Genomic DNA, 21,986 nt, shown 5'->3' with positions numbered 1-21,986 from the left:
GCAGCTGCAGTACAACAGGGAATATTATGCTTACTCTAGTATGAGGAAAAGTTGTATGGCATTTAACGGATGGAATAGTTGGTGAAATATCAGAAGTTACTAGCCTAGAAAAATATCACTTAAATGAAGGGAATATGCTCTGACCATTTTAATTCTAACATTTAAAAAAAGATTTGAAAAGGTTAAAATATTACATCAAATGATAAGGGGATATAAAATAAGAGGCACGAAAGGCTCTCAACAGCAACAGCTCAGTTGGTAAGGTCTCTGACATTTCTTTGGTAAAAGCTACAATACTCCCCCTTAATAAAGTTGCTCTTCATGAAGACATTTTATGATTAATTGAAAAGTCTTATTACTTCAGAATCTTTTCTTACAAGCTTACTGAAGAATGCATTCAAGTCTTTAAAGGATAGGTTTTTAAGTCAGCAATTAGTGCATTCCATGACATGTGCATAATTCATTGCATTTTACTATGTTAGGGAAGTTCGGCAGCTATCTTTAGAGTAGACACCTACTTGCTTTGTAACTGGAAATCAGTGTATCCCAGGTGAAGTCAAGCAAACTTGAATTGCCTTTAAATATGATGTGCCTGATGAGAAAGTGGAGCTTGACAACTGAGCAAATTTTGGAGCCATCTGACCTCCAGAGTCCCAAAATGCAGCCGCCCCTTCCCTTAAAAAAAAAAAGTTTTTTTTCCAAGTTGATAAGTTTTGGCAACTTTGCTCATGTACAGATAGAGAGGAAGCCAGGGCAGGGAATTAATACACCAGGATTTCAAATGCTTGAGATTTATCCAGAGTGCATGACACCCACTAGCCCTTTGGAGAAAATCAAATTACATTATTAGCCAAAGTGTTTGGTTCTCCTGCTAGGCACGCACTAGGCTCACAAACAGATTACAGTTTGCATACACGGAGAGAGGGGAGAAGGGGTTGAAGGATAGGTCTAACTCAACAGGGCTTGACTAGTTCAAAGGGGAAGTTACAGCAATTAGCCTGAGCTATACCACCCAAGCACTGAGAGTTCAAATCCAATCTCAAATCTGAAATTAAGAAAAAGGCAGCATCTTGTTAAAGTCTGCCTTTTGCAAAGATTTTTTTTTTTATTTTGAGAAATTGTAATCTGACTACAACATAATATCCAGAAGGCGCTGAAGCTATTTTTTAAGAAATTGAGATTACCTGTCTTTCCAAATCTTGTCCAATAATGCCAGCTTCTATATGAGCAGTTAAGTTTCTTTCATCTATCCAGAGAATTCGATTCTATTATAAAAAAAAAAAATCAGATGTTAAAGTAAATTCCAGAATGTAGTGGTCTAAATGATCTTGTTTTGCAAAGGATGTTTACACACTAGCAAACTTATCGGTTGTAATTTACCAACATTGTAGCTCCACCTATAGTTACATGAGAAGCTGTAGACAGACAACACTCAGGAATTTTTACTTTCATGTTGTGTAGCCTTGTCTACAATATCCAACGCAGGCCATGCAGCAGCAGCAGCAGCAAGGAAGAACAGAAGAAGTGGTCAATTCACTCATCTTTTTATACCCTCTGTATGGTCCATGCAGAGACCTAGGGTGCAGGCTCAGAGCATGAAAATTATTTGCAAGAATTGTTGGTCTCAGGTGCATGTGACCCCACAAATGCAGTGCATATAGTGACCAAAGAAGATTGTTTAAATCCAAACAAAACAAATGCACTGAGGTTTGAAAAATAAAACCTAGCATACAATGAATGTTAAGCTATACACTTTTTAAAATTTCTGTAAAGATAGTAATCTAACAGCATCTTTCACATACAAAGCTTTCATACCATAAAAACCATCATTTCCCATAAAATTTGGTTGTTACTCAAACCCAGAAAAACATCCTTATTTCCATTCTTCTAAAGTAACTGAACATTTAAGCATCTCATTATACATGTCAATTTAGTTAACTTTATTTAACTGAATCACAATATGAATGAAGACTGAGTATCTTGTGATAGAAATGTAGCCATGTTAGTCTGGTGTAGCTGAAACAAAATACAGGACTATGTAGCACTTTAAAGACTAACAAGATGGTTTATTAGATGATGAGCTTTCGTGGGCCAGACCCACTTCCTCAGATCAAATAGTGGAAGAAAATAGTCACACCATTGGTATATATGGCTGTGACTATTTTCTTCCACTATTTGATCTGAGGAAGTGGGTGTGGCCCATGAAAGCTCATCATCTAATAAACCATCTTGTTAGTCTTTAAAGTGCTACATAGTCCTGTATTTTGTTTGAGTATCTTGTATCACTGTTGTTGTTCAGTGGTTCTCTTCAAGTTACCTTTAACTGGTGTTTTCTATTGAAATGGGTCGTTACCACACTATCAGGCATCTATATGTTCAGAGAGATGCCTAGTTTATAGTTCATATAGTATTTTTCACTTTGCTTGCCTTATTGTTTCATTAATGACATCCGATGCCAAAAATCAATGGAGCCCTGCAAAGTTAAGTTTCTACTCAGATGTGGACATAAATTGGCATCCACTGATCTACAGATGCTATGGCCAATGAAGAGGAACATGGTACAGGTGTTCCTCAGAACCAGCATCCCATGATGGCAGCTCTTTCCAGACAGAAGGTTGTACCATCCCAGCCATCTCTCTTGTCTGGAGTCATATAGACCCACTGGCAATGGAACTGGGGGTGGATATCGATATCCGTGGGTAGAAATCTGTATCCACACAGAGCTCTAGACTCCGGTCATCTGAAGAAGTGGGCTATGCCCACAAAAGCTCATGATACCATCTTCATGTTTTGTTAGTCTATACAGTGCTACCAGACCTTTTGTTGTTTTTTTCTGTAACAGACTAACCCGGCTACCCCCTGAAGCTCTAGATATCAGTTTTTTTGTATAATTTTAAACAGATGTGTTAACTAATCAAGCCACAGTCAATTCATTTACAACTTGTAGTTCTCATTTAACTGTTAATGCAATAATTCGCGACATAAAATTTCTTTAAAGTTTTACTTTTCCCCTTGACCAGAGGTTCCCAAGATGTGGGCCATAGAACACTTCTGTTCCATACTTGAGTACAGTTCTTTCTGCCCCTCAAATCTACCCCTTTCATCATGCCTGTGGTAGCAAAGAGCAGCTGCTTTTATAAGATGAACTTCCTGATCCAGGCTGAAAGAGAAAGCTGCAAACTAGACTGCCACCTGAAGAGCCAGAGAAAAGGAATCAAAACCCAGTCTTTGCTATTAGGTCAATGGAGATTTTGCAAGACAGCTTTGCAAATCTTATGGAACAACACTAGATTAAAAATAGGATGCCATTTCTGAAAGGTAGTATTTCATTACTGCATAGCTGTAAAACCGGCTTACACAAGTGTACAATCCCTCCTATCAATGGAAAAGCAGTGAATACAGAAAAGTAAGTTTCCATAGCACTAACATATGACAAACTCGAACTCTTCTTGTAATTCCATAACATAGCCTAGTTTTCAAGATGACAGTGTCCCTTTGACTAAGTGAGTGCTATGTTGTATGATGTGCTATTTAAAGAATGTTTAGTTCAAAGTACTACCATTGACTGTGTCTTCTCCCCACCAACCTGTATGCTGTAAATGTTACTGTGCAAACACACTGCCGAGTGAAACTGACTATACAAGACACTCAAAATATCATCTCCCTCTAATACTTCACTTACAGTCTTGGTGTTATTTGTGACTATAGCAAGCAAAAGTTTAAAAGCATTGCCTCTTTAAAACTTCTGTAACTTCTATGGAGATGGAAAAATGCTAAAAGTATTAAAATTGTAGTTTTGCGCCTTGGTCTAATTTGTAACAAACTTATGTATACAGCTATTTTTAAAAAGTAACTTGCAAATTCACATGTCATTAGCAAGAGTACAAAGGGGCATTCAACATAAAAAAAACTACACTGCTATTTCATTACGTCTCTTCACAAAGGCCACTATGCAGTACCCTGATGACACCAGCAACAGAACAATGCTGGACCTCTTTCTGAATAGGGTGAACCCCCAGTGACCAGTAGCTTACATATATAGTACAGTGTTTCAAAGTCACATTCTATTTGCTCTTGGATATACAGTAAAGCATTTTGGTGATAGCCCTTTTTCCCCATTTTTGCTCTTGCAATATCAGGCAACAACCAAATACTACAGTCATTTGTTGCTTTTAAAACATTTACAGTATACTTTTAAATGCTGTGTACTGTGAATATTCCCTTAATATATTAGTACATACCATTTGTGATGTATCCAATGAAACAATAGTTCTTCTCTCATCAGCAGGACATTCAAGAGCACTAGAAACACTTGTTCCTCCTGCAAATGTTGGAAATATCAATTTAGAGTGAAATGATTTGCTCTGATTACCACATTTAGCTAAATCAGGTATTTTCAGTATTAAACATGCGTCTCTTAGAAAGGTTGTGTAACACTAACTGTTGGAGAAAAACATTATATCTGCACATCTGCAGTGTACATTTACACTGTAGGACAAGCCCTGAAGCTGCAGAATTTCTTGAAAAGTTCATAAAATGAGTACCTGTTCAACTGCACAAATTTCACTTTGTAATGCAAAACATTCCGAGCACTAGTTATAGGAGGCCATCAATTTCCCCAATCATCTCATTCCTTTCTTTTAAATCCCAGAACAGAAAAAGCGGGAAAAGGTGAATATGGTGCAAATACAGAGAAACACCACCCTGAAAGAACCACAGTTACTGTAAGTTTTCTTTCTTCAAATGGCCTTTACATGTTCCTGCTCATGAAAGTTTAACTAGTAGTACAATGCACCAGGAAAGTGGGTTGAGGAGTTGTAGTTAAATGAGAATTGCAAAGCTATCATTCCAAAGCAAACATTAAATCTAGACATCAAGTTGAGAAAGCAGAACTTGATGTGTGTGAATAAACCCAGAGGTCACAACCTTTTTGACCAAGATATCAACTTAAGGCATTTGTCATATGCTTCACAGCAGCCAACTTGAAACCTCAGATTTCTCAAAGGCTAGTGAGACCCCCAAGAACCTTGAGATAAGTATATGAAATACTAAAATACTGCTGCGGAATCTGACCAGAAGTGGGATAAAAGATAGGTTCAACAAATGGATGTGGCAAAGGAGGTAAAATTTAGCCCTTTTGGAAGAGGAAGAATTGAGAGGGGCAGATTTCAGCTACCTTTTTATGTTTCTTTGATCCTCAAGAAGTTGAGGAAGGTCTCTAATATGGCTATTATTGTCCAGGTAAACTTGGAAGACCAAAGCAGACAGTCACAGGCCAACCCTAATAGTCACTAAACAAAACGACTTTCCAATCAAGAAACTCTGGCATATCCTCTAGAATAGATCTACATGTGGATGTCCATTAGATCATTGTGGCACAGAACGAATACCCTCTCAGAAAAAAGGTGCATGGACAACCATCACCAAAGAAGGTTGAAGACTTCTTGGATCCAGGTTCTGTAATAATTAATGAGACAAGGGCACCCTTGGAATTGAGAACTAAAAATGGCCCTCCAATGTGCCTATTATACTCCCTGGGTATTTGATAATGTTTCTGTTTTGTTACGGCACTGAATGCTCCAATGAAGAGATTCTCCCCCAGCCCATTTTTCTTACACAAATATATTTCAGGGCACAGAAAAGCACAAATTAGGTCTTCATAAATGTCAAGCCCAATAGAGACCATGTTACCTTTGGCATCAACAGAAGCAAGCTCAGCTAGAGGATTCCACAGTGCTGAAAGTCTTCAGAAATGGGGAGTCCATACAAATGCACTGACTCACTTGAAGAAAGAGGAGCTTTTGAAGTCTCCACATTGACAGATTTAGACACCAGATAGATAAGACAATGGAAGTGGTTCCAATGCCAGTCACATTTACCAGCTGACTTTCAACTGACAAAAGGGGTCAGTCCCAAGACTAAAGACTAAAGTTTCCCCACACAGAACCTGAACAGACCTCTCCATCTGTGTACTGAGAACAAATCTGAGGGGTTGGGCCCCAGGCCCTTACTTCATGAGGAATGTCTGTATCTGAATGTGCCTGTCCTTTTGAGCCTACTGTGTAAAGGCCCAGTATGTAACATGTTAGTCCAAAGAATGGTTTTCCTCAGGCTATCAATGCTTGGGCTCAGACTTCAGGAATCTGAACTGATTTGATGCTTCAGAACTGAGCCAAATATGATCCAAACATATAACTGAGCAACAAACTAGCAAAGGTCACTGTCTAGAAAGCTTCAATGAGATTACTGATGAAATTAGCAAGAGAAAAAAAAAATATGCACAGTTGACAAAAAAAAAAAAGAGGGATGAACTGCCTGCATGGTTTCTTGTGACTTCTGCTGCCAATGTTTGCTGCAGCATGCTCATTCAGGCCTAAATGGAAACTGTTCTTCTAGAAAGTCCCCAACGTACAGCTACGCAAGTAGGAATATTCAGACACCACTTCAGAGTAAATTTCTCCTTTTACATAGTGAAACATTCAAGTACTCACAGATATAAGAGGCTTCCACTAGACTGAAGTGAACCAAGCACAGCAAATGAGATTATAAATTCAACAGGATATATGTTGGTCTTCAAAAATTATTAGCCTTGCCCAAGTTTTGACATGATTACTACTTTAAACAGTGCTTTATAAATATACACTCAACAGAGCATTTAGAAGAGTTGGCTGATTTATTACCATGACCTCATATCACTAACACTAGTCACCTGAATAGAACGTATAAAGAGACTGGAGACTTACCCAGCATTGCTTGGGTACTTCAGGGCAGGGGACTAGGAGTGTGGGAGGTGCAGGAATCAGGGCAGGGGCTTGGAGGCATGTTGTACAGGGGGCATGGGGTGAGGAGAGGCTCAGGAGTCTGAGTGGGGGTTTAGGAGTCAGGGTAGGGCCAGGGAAGGAGGTGGTGGCCCAACTGGCTTCTGACCTGGGCTGGCCAGGGGTGGAAAGTGCTGCATAGCCTTCCTGCTTACTTCTCCCTGGGGCTGGGCCCAGTGACCCAGGGAAGGTCCCACCTGCAAGCTACAGGGAGGTGGCAGGGGACACACAGCACACCTGCTATCACTGCCTAGGCCCAGTCCCAGGACTGCTGGTCCCATACTGGCCAGTGCTTGCTGCCATTTGTGAGCATAATTCACTATCACATCATTCTCTTCCAGTTTGATGAGAAACAAATCGCATTTTACATATAACCCATTGTCTTGGCACAATCAAACTCTGAGCTTGCTTTAAGTTAGGATAAGAGGACGCTGCATACCAAATTTTGGTGGCCCTAGCACTTACTGTTTAGTAGGAGTTCTTTAACATACACACTAGCAGACAAACTCTCTCAAATATATATTAGATATGTAACTTTATAGTTTAAAAATCACCCTATCAAAAATGTTAAACATACAATACTCACCACCAAATGGTATTATGCAAAGATTATGTTTGCTGGCTAATTCCACAATTTTAACTACATCATCATGGCAATCTAAGAATCAATAAACAACAGTTAGAACAGGCTTTTTGAATAATTAGCTTCAATTTAAACTCACTAGTTGTCTGCTAATTCTTGAGGGCCTGATGGTACTTTCAGACACTCTGGGAGTGCGTAGCTTGAAATAAGCCATGCAATTTGAGCTATGCAAACTGTATAGCTTATTTCGAGTCAATTTTGAAATATCTTATTTTGAAATTTGGCACTGTGTACACAGCACTTATTTCTAAATGAACTGCTATTCCAAAATGTCCCTTCCTTCTGATGTCCCTGTAAACCTCATTCCATGAGAAGTGTGAGCCCTTTATATTTTGAAACAGGCATGCTCAAAAAACACAGAATAGCTATTTAGAGATCCTTCTATATCCCAAAATAGTGCTGCAGTGTAGACAGTCTAATAGTGCAGAAGTCTCTTTTCAAAGTGAGGACAGATTTTCAAGAATAAATAGGCTCCAGATGAAACAGTATACACTATGGTAGTATTTTCAAAGGATGTGGAGCTAGATCCAATCTAACTGACAACAATGAAAAATAGTCAATTTTGAACAAGAACAGTTCTTAGTGAATTTCTCTGAAGGAAAAACTCCTCAGGCTCTGGAAAAAAGCTTTCCTTTATTGTAAGCCCAATTACTTTTCAGAAGATACCTTTTGCACCATACTTACATAACCGAGAAGACTGTGGGGTGAAATTAGGGGCCCACATGTGCAAGAGAATAGAAGGAATGCCAGAAAAGTGGTGAAACTAGGGTGGTTTACATAAGAGAGAATGGAGAACAGCAGGAACAATCTGAACATACATATGCAGGGGAATCTATGGAGGTGCAAGAGGCATTTGGAAAGTAACGAAACAATGACAGCGTACACACTACAATGCAACTTTTGTCAGGAAAAACACCCAGTTTTGGCAACAAAAAAAGTCCACCTCTGCTGCAAGAGGCTTTTGTCTTTTCTCCTCCCTTGATTAATGACAAAGAGCCAGTGTGGACTCTGATGTTTGTTTTCAGAAGAGAATTGACTTCCGCCAGTATTCCACAATGCCTTTCCTGATGACTGTGCTCAGTGTTTTGTGATCTCTGCTGACCTGCAGGCATATGCCCTTCCCTTTCAAAGCTCTGGGAAGTATCTGACAGCTGAGTGAGCTGCTCCATTTGGGGGAACAAAGAGTAAATCATTGGAATGCTCCCATTCTGCCCTGCTGAAACACAGCAACAGGCAGACTGCTGCTTCAGGGGGAAGGCTGGAGAGACTGCTGTGCTGCTTTATATTCCTCAGCATGGAGAGCTCACAGAGCTATGAGGGAATCTCAAGAAGCACAGGGATCAACTCTGCCGTCCCACAACATTGCACTGTGGGATGCTAGCAATGTGACCGTGAAATGTTCAAGTGGCAGAAAAATCGGTTTGACCATTTTTCCACTTTTGCATGTTGACAGCACATCTCACCAAACCTTCACAGCGCAGAAACAGACAAACAGGGCAGAGTTCATCTCTGCTGCTTTTGTAAACCTAGTTAACTGTTTAGTAAGGTCTGGGTTCTTTCATGATGCTCCAGGACTGAGATAGCATCCACAGCATACTTGTGAATAGGACCATAAAAAGTTAATAGAAATTTAAAGTTGAGTCTTGGTGCTTCATAATGAAATATTATATGGCAACATCCTCTTTTGGCTTATTATATATGGTCCATGCATGAAAATTTTAATTAAACATACCTAGGAAATTCCCAGATAAACTGTATTATAATGGCATTAAGGGTGAGAGTACATATCAGTAATTCAGGGATATATTTAATGAATTACAGCAACGCTGTAATTCTCCGCACACAAGTGTTAAAACCCCAAAACATTTAGGAATTACATACAGTATACATGAAGTGGGTTGGTCATCAGTACAAAAGGGCATATGGAACCAAGACAAGGTTTAATCCTTTATTAAAAATTGAGAAGTTGTTTGCAGTTGTTTGATTATAACTATTGATAACTAGCATTCATCTTACTAGTTCTAAGTAACAGCCTTTCATTGTAACTAAAAATCAAGTCCTTAGGACAAAATCCTAACACTATATTGAATACTCCATGCTAACAGAAAGAGATGAGAACATCTAGATTGAAAAAGTAAAGATGGCCACTCTTAAAAGGTGAAACAGAAGGCATTTTTGACTCCTTGATACTAGCAAGTTTATTTATTGCAAGCAAATGACAAAGTGAGGGATCCCCAACTAGTGTGACAAGATCATTTCCCAATCTACTCTTTATCATCAGTCACAGGGAGTTACAACCTCTAGAGCAAAAATAAAATAAATAAATGAATAAAAATTTACCTGGCCATACAACTATATCAGGAATTCGTTTAAACATTCCTTCCCTAAGCACAAGTATCTCATGTAGGCAGTGACCTAAAGTACAAAAAAAAAAAAAAAAAAAAAAAAAAAAAAATCCAGTTACAAGGACTTTGAAAAACCAAACAACTTCTAAAAGCATAAAGTTATACATTGGACTATATCTTACCATGAGCTCTGAACACCCTATCTTCTGCTTCCCGTGAATATGAAATTTTAGTGGCTCTAAGATCCTGAAGAAATTCTTCATTTACAATAGATGGGGGTACATCACTTATATTTAAAGAGGTCTACAACAAAAGAAAAATCATTGCCATTAGGGAGTCCCCTAAATCATGCTGGTCTCTCCTGACTACCCGGATTAGAGTTAATGGTTGATAACACCAACAAAAGGTGAATATTTATTTGAATTCAATTTATTTATTTATTTGAATTTAAAGTTGTTTTCATTATTATCCATAGCCTCAGTTCTAACTACACTATCTTTTGATTCCTCCATTCAATTGCATTCTCTTTTGTAGACTGGACTCCTCACTGATGCTCTGACTCTTATTTTCTAGATAAATTGTTCAGTACATCACTGTCAAAGCCAATGATCTGTTTAGTATAACAATCCACAGCACTGCACAAAGGCCATCTTAACACAGTAACTCCCTAACAGAGAGAGAGCAAGAAAAGATCACAAAGCAGCTTGCTTTAGGGGTAAACTACCTAATTTAGCCCTTCACAAAAGGTGACACAAGGAAAGATCTTTACAGATTAAGTGCTGTTCTACTTTAAAAACTAACTGAAAATTGCAGTGGATGTTCCATCTTCTGTTTTTCAAGGATTCTTGAGCTATGTTGCTACAAGTAGAAATTTTACTTTCAAATTAAAATGAACTTTTCCCATTTTACACATAGGTATTTATTATTCTCCATGCAAAACTGCAACTGTACTGAAGGTGTGTCTACACTGCACCGTTATGCCGAGATATTCACTAGCATTAACTAGCATTATTTCGAAACAATGAGAGTGTCTATACAGCTATTCCGTTATTTAGAAATAATTTCAAAATAACAGACAGCTTGTTCCAAAATCATTCTAAGAGGAATAACATCTGCTCTGAAATAGCTATTTCAAAATAAGATGTGTGTAGATGCTCCTCTGCTGCTATATCGAAATAGCCCCTCACCAGAGCCATTCTAAGTTATTCCTCCCTAGTGCCTCCTGGGGCTCTAAATCGAGATAGCATGTCTACACTATGGAAGCCTGCCTCGGACTAATTTTGAGGCTTCCCTGCAATGGAGACACACTATTTTGAAATAAGCCATTTCGGAATAACTATTCTGAATTCTCTTACTTTGAAATAAGCGTGCAGTGTAGACGTTACCTTACAGTTATCATTCCTATTCAGAATCCTTGATTGAATACTCAAAAATTCCACTTTTCTATGCTATGAATGGCTGAAATTTCTAATCCTAATACTCCACAGTTCACTTCCATTAAAAAAATTAAATAAGAAAGGAGGAAAATAGAAGGAAAAAAGATTTTCCATCTAAGGGATTTTTAGAAATATTAAAAATTAAGAATTGCTTGAAATAAAAAAAGGAACTTTTCCAGTTTAAGCCCTGCATTTATGTTTTGCTTTAAGAATTTTCACAAAAACCCAATAGAAAAATGTCCATATTATTTTCTACGTTAAATTAGTCTGGGTGTTCGTTTTCCCTGATGCATTTGTATTTCAAATATAAGTGCATTCTTACACTTAACTCTTCAGGGAAGGGATCACCTTTCTGTGACATGTCTGTTCAGTGTCTACCGTATTAGGACCCGTATCTGGCTCTGCAGGTACTCCCATAATACAAACAACAACAACTGTGTTAGGGATGTTAGAAATTGTTTATTTTAGTAATCATGTTGCCGCAACAATTCTTAGCGATTACACAGTTACTAAAATGCTACCTCTGGGAGTGTGGCCAGCAGCCAATGAGCTCCCAGGACCACTCTTGGGGAGCCCCCTACCACTTTGCGCTACTGCTTTTGTGTCAGACCTGTATCAGGTGGCAGGCAGGAACCAGTCTGTGGGAGGAGCCAGTTTAAAAGTCAGCTCCTCGCATAGATCGGCTCCCACCGGCCTTCCACGCTGCTGCCTCTGATACATAGCAGCAGTGCAGGCCGGCGGCGGCCCCTGTCCGTGGGGTGGAGATTGAGGAAGGGAAGAGAGAGAGGAGAACCGAGCTCCCCAGGGACAGACTACTCTGGCATCCCATGGAGCAACCTCTGCCCACAGCAAGCCCAGGCCTGCAACAGAGAATGGCTGTGCCACCCCACGCTGCTGCTCTGTATCAGAGGTAGCAGCAGGTGGCTCCCCTACATGCTTTTCATTTAAAAACTCGGACCAGTGGGCTGCGATTGAGCCAGCCTGCCAGAGTTTTAAACACAGAGCATGTGGGAAGGAGAGATGTTGAGCTTAACCAGGACCATTAACTTATAAGCATTCACGTATTGATTAAACAGATATCCGACTATCCCTAAACTGTGTATGTGACCTAAAGAGAAACACTTACTAGCTTGACTAGTCTATGTTCATTGTCCAAACCATGTGCAAAAGTAAACAAAAAAGTGGAAATGGTGAAAGGTGTATTTGATTTTCAAAACCAATTTAAAAAAAAATCAGCTTTCACTGTTTACAGTATTATAACACCAAATAATTCTAATAACAATGTTCCATGAACCAAATGCAAATATTAAGTATGCTTTAAAACTCTAAAGATTTATCAAAGCTTGCTGCAATTTTCAAGAAAACAGTTTAATATTTCAGTTAACCTGACAAAGCCAGACTCTTCAATTCTTAGAGACACAAATATTACTGCCTCAAACAGATGATATACATGAGCAACTTATCAAGTATGTTCAACAGACACTGTAATTCTGCAGAAAATGGTAGGTAATGTTAGTTGAATTATATTTTGTGTAGGGACATTAGATTTCATAACTGAATTAGGGATGTAAAATTTCGATTAATTGGCTAATCAAATATTTGAAGCAATTTGCGTCGACTATTTGATTAGTTAATAAGGTGCCTCCATATATGAGGTGTAGCAACAGTCCCAGGGCTGTTACACTTCAAAGGCAGGAGAACACAGGGCCAGCAGAGGACTCAAGCACTCCCCTGCTGGCCCTGTGCTCCACTCAGCATTTCAAAGAGACAGTGCCGCATGGAGACCAGAGTTAGTAGGGGAGTCCCCAGCTGACCCTGAGCTCCACGCGGCACTGCCACTTTGAAGCACCCTCTCCTCTTTCCCCCTCTCCTTGCTGCCTCTTTTTGATAGAGGCAGCAAGTGGGGAGGGGTGGAGAGCGACTAGTTGCTTTTGTTTATCGGCTAGTCGACAAGACATTCACATCACTAAACTGTGTAACCACATGAAACCTTAGTGGTTACACGACTATTTGATAGTCCTCAAGGGCAGGGGCAGCTGCCAGTGCACTCCCAGCCCACTTCAAGGGAGTCCCTTGCTGTATCTGAATCAGAGACAGCAGCGTGGGTTGGAATGGCAGGCAGAGACGATCCTCAAGGGGAGCCAGTTTAAAAACCAGTTCCCCACGCAGACTAGCTGCCTGCCGCCCCACGCTGCTGCCTCTGATACAGAGGCAGTAGCACAGGGTGGCAGTAGCCCCATCTGTAGTGGGGAGTCTAAGCTCCCAATGGACAGAGGCTGCTCTGTTGGATGCGGAGCAATCTGTCGGCAGGGAGCTCAAGCCCACTGTGGACAGAAGCAGCTTCATGGCAGACTCCCCTGTCCCCTACCCTCCCCCCCGGCACTGCTGACTCTGACAGAGGTAGCAGCATGGGGTAGAGCAGACAGCACCACAGAACTGGTGCTGGGGAGGGGGGGGGGGGGAGCTGGCTTTTAAGACAGCTCCCCACAAGTATTGGCTGCAGCCTGCCTCTCTCACCCTCTGTGCTGCTGCATCTCTATCAGAGACAGTAGCGTGGAGGTGGGGGGAGCAGGCAGATCTAGTGCTCGGGGGGGAAGGGGAAGCCTGCTTAAAATCCAATGCCTCACAGGCATTGTCTCCCACTCTCCCCACCCTTGATACAGAGGCAGCAGGTGTGTTGGGGGGGAGGGGGAGAGAGAACACGAGTAGTCAACAAGATTAACTGATAAACCTAGGCAATGACATCCCTAATTTTGTGTGGTTTCTCTCTCATTGTAAGCAGGAGTAAAAAATATTTACTCACAAATGAAAGTTCTCTCTTTTCTGGGCAGGCACTTCTATTCAGCAGTCTCTGAGACAATACATCACCATGCAAAAACCTCAATCCTCCCTGTACAAGTAGTGTGACATTATTACAGCAATTTTAGACTTTCAGTAATTTCAAGTCATCCAGGTTTTGATGTATAATATAGTATATAAGAAGGCATGACCTTCTAAAATAAATATATTGTATTAATACTAATGCACTCATCCATATGTAAGGGCATACTGAAAGTAACTGTATGAGTTGTGTCTAATAGATGAATGATTATGTCATCATAAGTGTAATATGTTTGAAGGATCTGGCTTTTTCAGCTGTTTACTTACTCTAGAGGTAATTTTGTGCTCCAGACTTGCTCCTAAGGTTTTTTCCATCCATTCCTTCAAAATAGGTAACACCATGCCACTCAACCTGTACCTGAAACGTAAAGGCTACATTACACTGGTGGTTCTTAATATGAAATGAGCTTATGTAAATTATTTAAATGTCTTGCTTATTTGTATTTATGCGGAACAAGGGGAAGTTTTATTTAGCACTCCTATCCAGATCTGCAAAATTATGCAGCTATAGTGTTAAATATAAAACATGTAATTATATAGCTACGTTAAGACTATATGCCTTAAAACAGATTGGTTTGTATCTAATGGGAAAATACGTCCCCACAGTCAGTATGCATAATATAAACATTTCAAAATTAAAGTCTAGTCTAGAAGAGTCAAATTTTCTTTTAGAGTTTTTCTTAATTAAATTTCTTTTAATAGTTAACTTTGCTTTAGATCAATTTCATTTTACTCATTGAAATGACAAACCCATTATGAAGTTTAAATTTAGTTTATGATTGACTCAAAATTGAAATTCATTTAGTATGTTACAGAAGTTGCTTCCATTAATGCTAACAGCTAATCTTTGTAAAAGAGATTGTGCTAACTCGCTTAGCATATTTTGGTGCTATAATACTCATGCTTAATGCCAATAATTTTCAAATTAAGCTCTGGCTTCACATTGGTTCACACTAAAGTTTTTTTTCCAGATATTAAAAATAAGCCACAGCAATTATGTTTCTGAAAACCATTTGAAATATGAAGAGTGTACAAGATGAAGACCATAGTCCAAAATGTTTAGAAAAAATGTGGTAGAATTTGTAGATAAACTGAATTGGCTTCAAAACACCTTCCCATTGATTCCTTCTTACTGTGTTTGCACAAATTTAGTATTTATGTTGCTAAGTGACTTTATCAAGTAAAGTAATCTGAATTACTTTGTGTTTATGTAAGATAATTAGCCAATCAACAATACATACATAAAACTAAATATACATACACACAGAAGTGAAGATGTAGAATTTCACATTGCCAAAGTGTGATTTTACTTAAGAAAAATATTAATTCTGTACTAGTCATGATTAAAATAGTTTCTCTGGAGACTGCTGTACATTCTTACCATCCTCTAGATTGATTTTACTACTACAGAGTTGTAGTCTGATAAAACTATTTTAGAAGTTTAGATCATTCATTAACCTAGATAAAATTATATAGTGATAACTCTGATTAAGACAGTCTTAAGGTTTCATTTTAACCAAGAGGTTGTGTGTTTAAGTTTCTTTAGCACCGCTTACTATATAGCCAATAAAGCAATATGGGATAGCTAGATGAATTTTGTCGAGAGAGGAATCCAAAAAAGTTAAAGAAGCTATATTAATTATCAAGTGTCTCAGAAATGGTTAAAGGTTAAAACGAGCCAAGAGAACCAGGGGTCTAACAAAACAAAACAAAAAAATCCACACACCTTTCTCCAGCACAGTATCTGTGCATGGCTGCTATTCTAGTCAAATGGATATGGCATCATTCTTAACAGCCCTAAAAAAGCCTCAGCTCAAAGGATCCTCTAAACCCCACCCAAACTCTGCATCACCCTGATGCATAGTCTTCCCACATGGCACCCCAATTTAGCCTGCCAGATGAGAGAAGGGTGACATATTTGTGTTAACCCCCACATTGGGAGCCTCTGCTAGTCAAACGGAGAATCACTTGACTAGTAAAGATCTATATATTGGGTACTTATGTATCCCCATATTACAATAGCATCTGGTCATCCCACAGTCTAATGTATTTATCCTCACCACAACTCTGATCTAAGGAATATTTTATGACCACCAATGGAATGTCTATACATGAATACAGTTTATTGTATTACATACTGATCAAATCTTAGATCAGTGAGTATTATAATGGAGACTCTAGACAAAGTTACATCTTCAGCTTGGTGATTACCTGAAATGATGGGAAAGGCTAATTTTGCTTAGCTTGTCCTCTAAAAAGCATTTAAGCTTTTAATAAGACATGAAAAGAATTAACCCTCAATGAAGGTTTATTTTACTATCCACAAAAATGCAAACAGTAACATTTTAAGCTTATTCTATAGGATGTGCACCCCCCTCAAAACAAACAAAAAAACAAAAACAAATAAACGACAAAAAAACACCTCTCACATATATTGTGTACTGTTCTAAATCAAAATATAGATTATCAAAAATAAATGCTGAAAACAAGAAAGTTCATAACAGACACATTCCAGTGATGCCAGGTATTTGATTTACCTTTTTCCTGTGAACTCTGCTTGTCCCTTCTTATTAAATATAAATTTGGAATCATTATATCCCCATCCATTCCACTTCAGAATTTCTTGCCTTAAGGGGAAAAAGATTTTAATACAAGTTAGTGGACTGCCGACATCCATTGTTTTAGCTTTTGCAACAATTTAAGATGAACTTTATTCAAATGTACTCTCCCCCCACCAGTTTAGAATTTAAAAATTCAGATGCATATAATAAATGTACAACTCCACACAGCTAGAACTATATCTAGCTGCACAATTGTTACACATGCCATATAAAAGAGAATAGTACAAAGCTAGCATATGAAAGAAAATTATATGAAAAAAAAATCAGCTGCAGCCAAAAGGTCTTATGTAGAAGAAAAAAGTATGTAAAATGTGTAGGATTTTCTGCATTACATTTAATACAGCCATTTAACAATTTAGTACTAGTATCTGAATATGTGAGCTTTACCTTGGAAAACTTCTTTCAAAGAAACCAACAACAACAACAAAAAACTTGTTTAATTATTTGTCCCAGACAACAATATTAAACTGATGTTAAATTTAAGAGAACATACAGCAAATGGTGATAGAAATGTAGCCGTGTTAGTCTGGGGTAGTTGAAGCAAAATGCAGGACAATGTAGCACTTTAAAGACTAACAAGATGGTTTATTAGATGATGAGCTTTCGTGGGCCAGACCCACTTCCTCAGATCAAATAGTGGAAGAAAGTAGTCACAACCATATATACCAAAGGACGACGACTTTTTAACAACGCAGAATTGCCTCAGAATTCTACCTAGTGATACAGATCGAACCTCCCAAATCCAGCAGCGCCACAGATGTTGCTGGACCAAATAGCCCCCGGAGATGGAGAGTGGGAGGCAGCTGGGATAACGCAGGACTAGGGAACCCTGGCTGGACCAGCAGTGGCTAGACCAGTTAGCAGCGGGGAAGCCCCAGGCCCGCTGGGGAATTCCAGGCATCAGCAAGACCAGGCAGTAAACAGGGAGCCCCTGGCCTGGCCAGGGAACCACCAGTGTCATCAGGGCCAGGCAGCAAATTGGGAATTCCTGCCCCATCTGGGGAATACCTTGAAACAGCAGGGCCAGGCAGCTCCAGGGAAGTCCCAGTGGGAGCAGGACTGGCCAGAGCACTGGGGCCAGTGACGGCCAGCCGGTCCCAGCCAGGAAACCCCCAGTGGCAGCGAGCCAAGTGGCCCTAGCTAGGGAACCCCCTGAACCTCCAGTGGCAGTGGGGTTGGGGTGGTTGGGCAGCCCCAGCCAGAGAACCTCTGGCAGCAGTGGGACCAGGTGGCAGCAGGAAAGCCTTGGCCAGAGAGCCCTGGGCAATCCCCAGCAGCAGCAAGGCGTTGTCATCTGAGCAGGACTGGTAGTGTTGGGGTAGTCCCGACAGGGGAAAGCAAGGAATCTCTGGCAGCAGTGAGTGGGAGCCCCAATACTGGGAGCATTGACCTTCCCTGGTACAAGCAACTCCCTGGTTCAGGACAGCTCAGGGTTCAGACAGTGCTGGACCTGAGAGGTCCAACATGTACTACATATCTTCAACTAATTACAGGTAATCAACCTTTACAATTATATCTGAAAAATAATTGAAGGGCAATTATTGGTATGTTTTGGCTACGGTGCGCCACTGAGCTAGGACTTGCTGTCAAGTATGCACATGTGAGCTATCAGCCTGGCCCAACCTCCACCGTGCATCACAGTAAGATATTGTCCCTGTACAATATGTTGTAGCCTAGCGAACGAAGATCTACAAATCCAAAGATCAAGAAAGAAGGTCACCTCCCTTTACTAGTTTTTCTTACTATTCATGTATACTTGACAGCTACTAAAGTTTTTAGCTAACTAGCAATGGTTGCACAAGGTCAATTCAGGCACATCTGGGATTCATATCCTGGTTTCTGGTAAGACAGGCTCAAGACTTCAAATTTCATACACTGAGCCACGAATGCCTTTTGAAAGGCATATGCCAAATGGAATCAGGCAGGTCAATCAGTGTAGTGTAGTGTTTCCACAAAACCACTTTGAGAAACCTGATAACTGGCTGCTCCAGTGAATTTACTTATTGGCACCGCAGCCACAGAGCCTTGCAGCTCCTATTGGCTCTGTTTCACCGTTTGCAGCCAAGGGGATCTGCAGGAAGTTGTGGCCTGGTTCACACTAATTGAGTAGTCAATAGAATTTTTATCGACTACTTTGAAAAATACTGGTGTAGTGATAAAAGGAGGACGGGAATTTTCCAGTTAAATTATTTTTGGCAAAAAAATCCAATTAATCAGAAGCACAAGAACGCATCAGTTTCTCAATTTTAATCTCAAAGGGTTTTCAGATTCAGCAAGGAATTTATGGCCAAAGCCAGAACCCACCGATTATGTGGAGGACAAAAGACAATCACTATGTAATGAGATGAACTAAGGCTGCTGAAAACTTGGATTCTGTTCCCAGGTTCAGTCTGCAGACTAGGGGTGTTAAATTTAGATGCAATTTGCTATCAACTATTTGATTACCCGAGAAGGGCGCCTCCACCTTTGAAATGTAGCAACAGCCCCAGGGGCGAAAGCGCTGTGGGGAACACGGGACTAGTGGGGGATTCAAGCAGTCCCCCACTGGCCTCATACCGTTTCAAAGCGGCAACGACACACGGAACCCAGGGTCAGCGGGGCTCCACACAGTGCTGCCGTTTTGAAGCACTTCCTCTTCCTCCCCCAGCTTTTTCTGATAGAAGCAGTAGGAGTGGGGGAGCAACTTGTCAACTAGTGTGAAGATGTGTTATTTTGGACAGATTGCTTAAAATGCAATTTTGGGGTAGCTCCGCCAACTTCTTGAAAGATTAGGCAAAAGGATGGTCTTATGATTAATGGAATGACCTGGATCTCAGACACTTGCTCTACTGCTGACTGTGGGACCTTGTCCAACCTGCTTAGTTGCTAAAAATAAAAATGTTTCTCCCCAGCTGTAGATTTGGTCTCTACAAATTTTGGCTGATTTGGTGCTGAGAATCTGAGACTCAAGGAAAGGGGGAGGATGGAAAATCTGTACCAATCACATGTTGCTGAAAAGGAGAAAGGGAGTCAGAAGAGATACATGAAGGATATTTGGGGAAATAGCAGGCCTGGGGCCAGTATTATGCTTTCTGTAAAATAGCAATGTACTACGGGCTGAATCTCTGTAATTTGGGACTCCCTAGTCCGGCAACATCCCTCGTCTGGCAGGACCATGGATGTTCCAGAACCAGAGAGTCCCAGTGGAAGGCTGCCGGCTGGGGCCAGGAGCCCAGCACTCCACAGTGGGGCTACCCAGCAGAGAGGGAGCTGGGTTGCCTGGCCTAGCAGGGAAGGAGGTGGGGGGGACTGGCAGGGCAGCGAGGCTGGCAGCAAGGGGGATCTGTATTACTGCAATCTCACCCACCTCCCCTTCCTCACAATAGGAATCTCCCCAAGCATGTACTCAGTACTTTACTGGAGAAGCAGAGAGCTCAGAGCTGAAAAATTCTGCATACCACAAGCATGATACTGAGCCATTCTTTCTGGAGCTGGCCCTCAACCTTGTCCCTTTGTGATCCCAACATTCTCAAAAAGAGAGAAACTCATAAGCAAAACCTTTCTTAAGGAGAAAATAAGATTGTAGGCTTTCAGCACTGCCCTTGGCTTCTTCCAGAACATGAGAATTTAATTCCTGGAACTCAAAATAAGAAAACCAGGAAACAGAGTGACACCTCCCAGCCAGCATATCTACACTACCTGAAACTCCGCCCTCCCAAATATACATGACATTAGAAACTGGGAATATTATAATATTTTACCTTTCCCTAAACAAACCTCCGCATTCTGTGCCCACCTACGCTCCGATTCAGCATTCCTATAATACAGGCCTTCAGATCCTCACTGGGCTCCATACAGCACCACTGATCTATTTACTTCAGGTTTGCAGACACTGGGGGGCATCCAGTCCTGTGAACTCCCTGAAGGAATTAGGGCAGGAATCAAAGGAGATAGATTAAGGAGACACTTTCCATTCAAAGTCAGCATCTTGATTTCCTAAAGTTTGAATTTTGGGAATGATTTTCTGCAAGGTACAAACAGCACAAGGTCATGCTCAATACCTAAACTTAAGATTAAAGATTTTTGATCCAAATATGTAAGGTAAATATTCCGCCTATTTAAGAGGAAAATAAATCTCAGTGCAGCTTTAACTTGAGCTGCAGCTACTATCATCATATTACCCATGTACTATAATGCAAATTATGTATAGGGTAACAGTTTCCAAAACACTTTCTAAAATTTCAAAACTTTATTTTCTTCATTTTTTATTACAATCTGAAAAATCAACTACGTATTTTTAAAAGTATTTTGGTCTCCGTGCAGATAAAATTCCGAATATAGTACAGTAAAACGCCAATAGCCCAGCATCAAAATGGCAAGAGCCTAGTGAGTGAGCTTCGACAAAAAAATGAGTCATAAGGTAACAGCGGCAGCAGCTGAACTGAGCAAAAAGGATAAAAAAGGCTTAAAAAAAACTAAAACATTACAGTATACTGTATACAGTATGTACAATAAAAAGGGTTATATAACGTATACAGTATATATATAACCACCTTCTAGTACCTCCTGATAGTCCGGCATATCTGATAATCTGGCACCTTCTAGGTCCCATAGGTTCCGGATTATCGGAAGTCTACTGTAATTACTCGTTTAACATGTGCCCACTTAACACTTTTTGCAATAGCACAATTTTTTTAGGGAATGTTTTTTGAACAACACCATTCCCGAAAAAACACAAAAAATAATCAAGTGGCAGACTACTTCGTGCGGCTGTATAAATTGGTGAAAACAGTGGCAATACTCATGAGTGGATGAATACACATGGTCACAGCGGTCCTCTGCTCACTCACATTTCATCTTTGTGTTTTAACAAACCGCGGCGACTTGTGTTGCTAGATATCTAATGTTGACATTGACGACCCAGCACCGACCAAAAAATGGACTTTGCCACCACCACCTGAAATGCAATCCCCACCTTTTTTATTATTTTTAATGGGAAAATTGACCCTACATAGCACGTTTTCACTTAGTATGAACATTTTCAGAAACATATCTCTGGAATTAAATGAGGAATTTACTGTATTAAAGACAGGATGTCTTAGCATATGTATAAGGATATTACAGAAAACATCTGTAAAAAAAAAAAGCAAGCTACTATGGCAACACTGACAATAGGAAATAAAAGTTGTGAAAATACCACGGTAAATAGGGTCTTAAGTAATTTTAAATGTTTTACTTTCATTCACACAACAATAAACTCCAGA

The 21,986-nt window shown here is 40.0% G+C and overlaps 1 protein-coding gene across 3 annotated transcripts in view; it reads right to left on the bottom strand.

Moving 5' to 3' along the window:
* AGPS (alkylglycerone phosphate synthase) overlaps positions 1 to 21,986 on the bottom strand; it is a 150,895-nt gene that overhangs the window by 109,156 nt on the left and 19,753 nt on the right. For all 3 annotated transcript variants that reach the window (XM_075933712.1, XM_006119452.4, XM_006119454.4), the window contains exons 2-8: positions 16,660 to 16,749; positions 14,390 to 14,480; positions 9,989 to 10,109; positions 9,802 to 9,876; positions 7,405 to 7,476; positions 4,242 to 4,321; positions 1,185 to 1,265 (exon numbers count right to left, since the gene is read on the bottom strand). In XM_075933712.1, coding sequence (XP_075789827.1) covers positions 1,185 to 1,265; positions 4,242 to 4,321; positions 7,405 to 7,476; positions 9,802 to 9,876; positions 9,989 to 10,109; positions 14,390 to 14,480; positions 16,660 to 16,749 — 610 coding nt within the window. The remainder of the gene's footprint in view (positions 1 to 1,184; positions 1,266 to 4,241; positions 4,322 to 7,404; positions 7,477 to 9,801; positions 9,877 to 9,988; positions 10,110 to 14,389; positions 14,481 to 16,659; positions 16,750 to 21,986) is intronic.

The sequence above is a fragment of the Pelodiscus sinensis genome, chromosome 7 (genome assembly GCF_049634645.1).
Source record: "Pelodiscus sinensis isolate JC-2024 chromosome 7, ASM4963464v1, whole genome shotgun sequence".
NCBI classification, from domain to species: Eukaryota; Metazoa; Chordata; order Testudines; family Trionychidae; genus Pelodiscus; species Pelodiscus sinensis.
The sequence above is the reverse complement of the archived record's forward strand: the minus strand, read 5'-3'. Positions and strand labels throughout refer to the sequence as shown.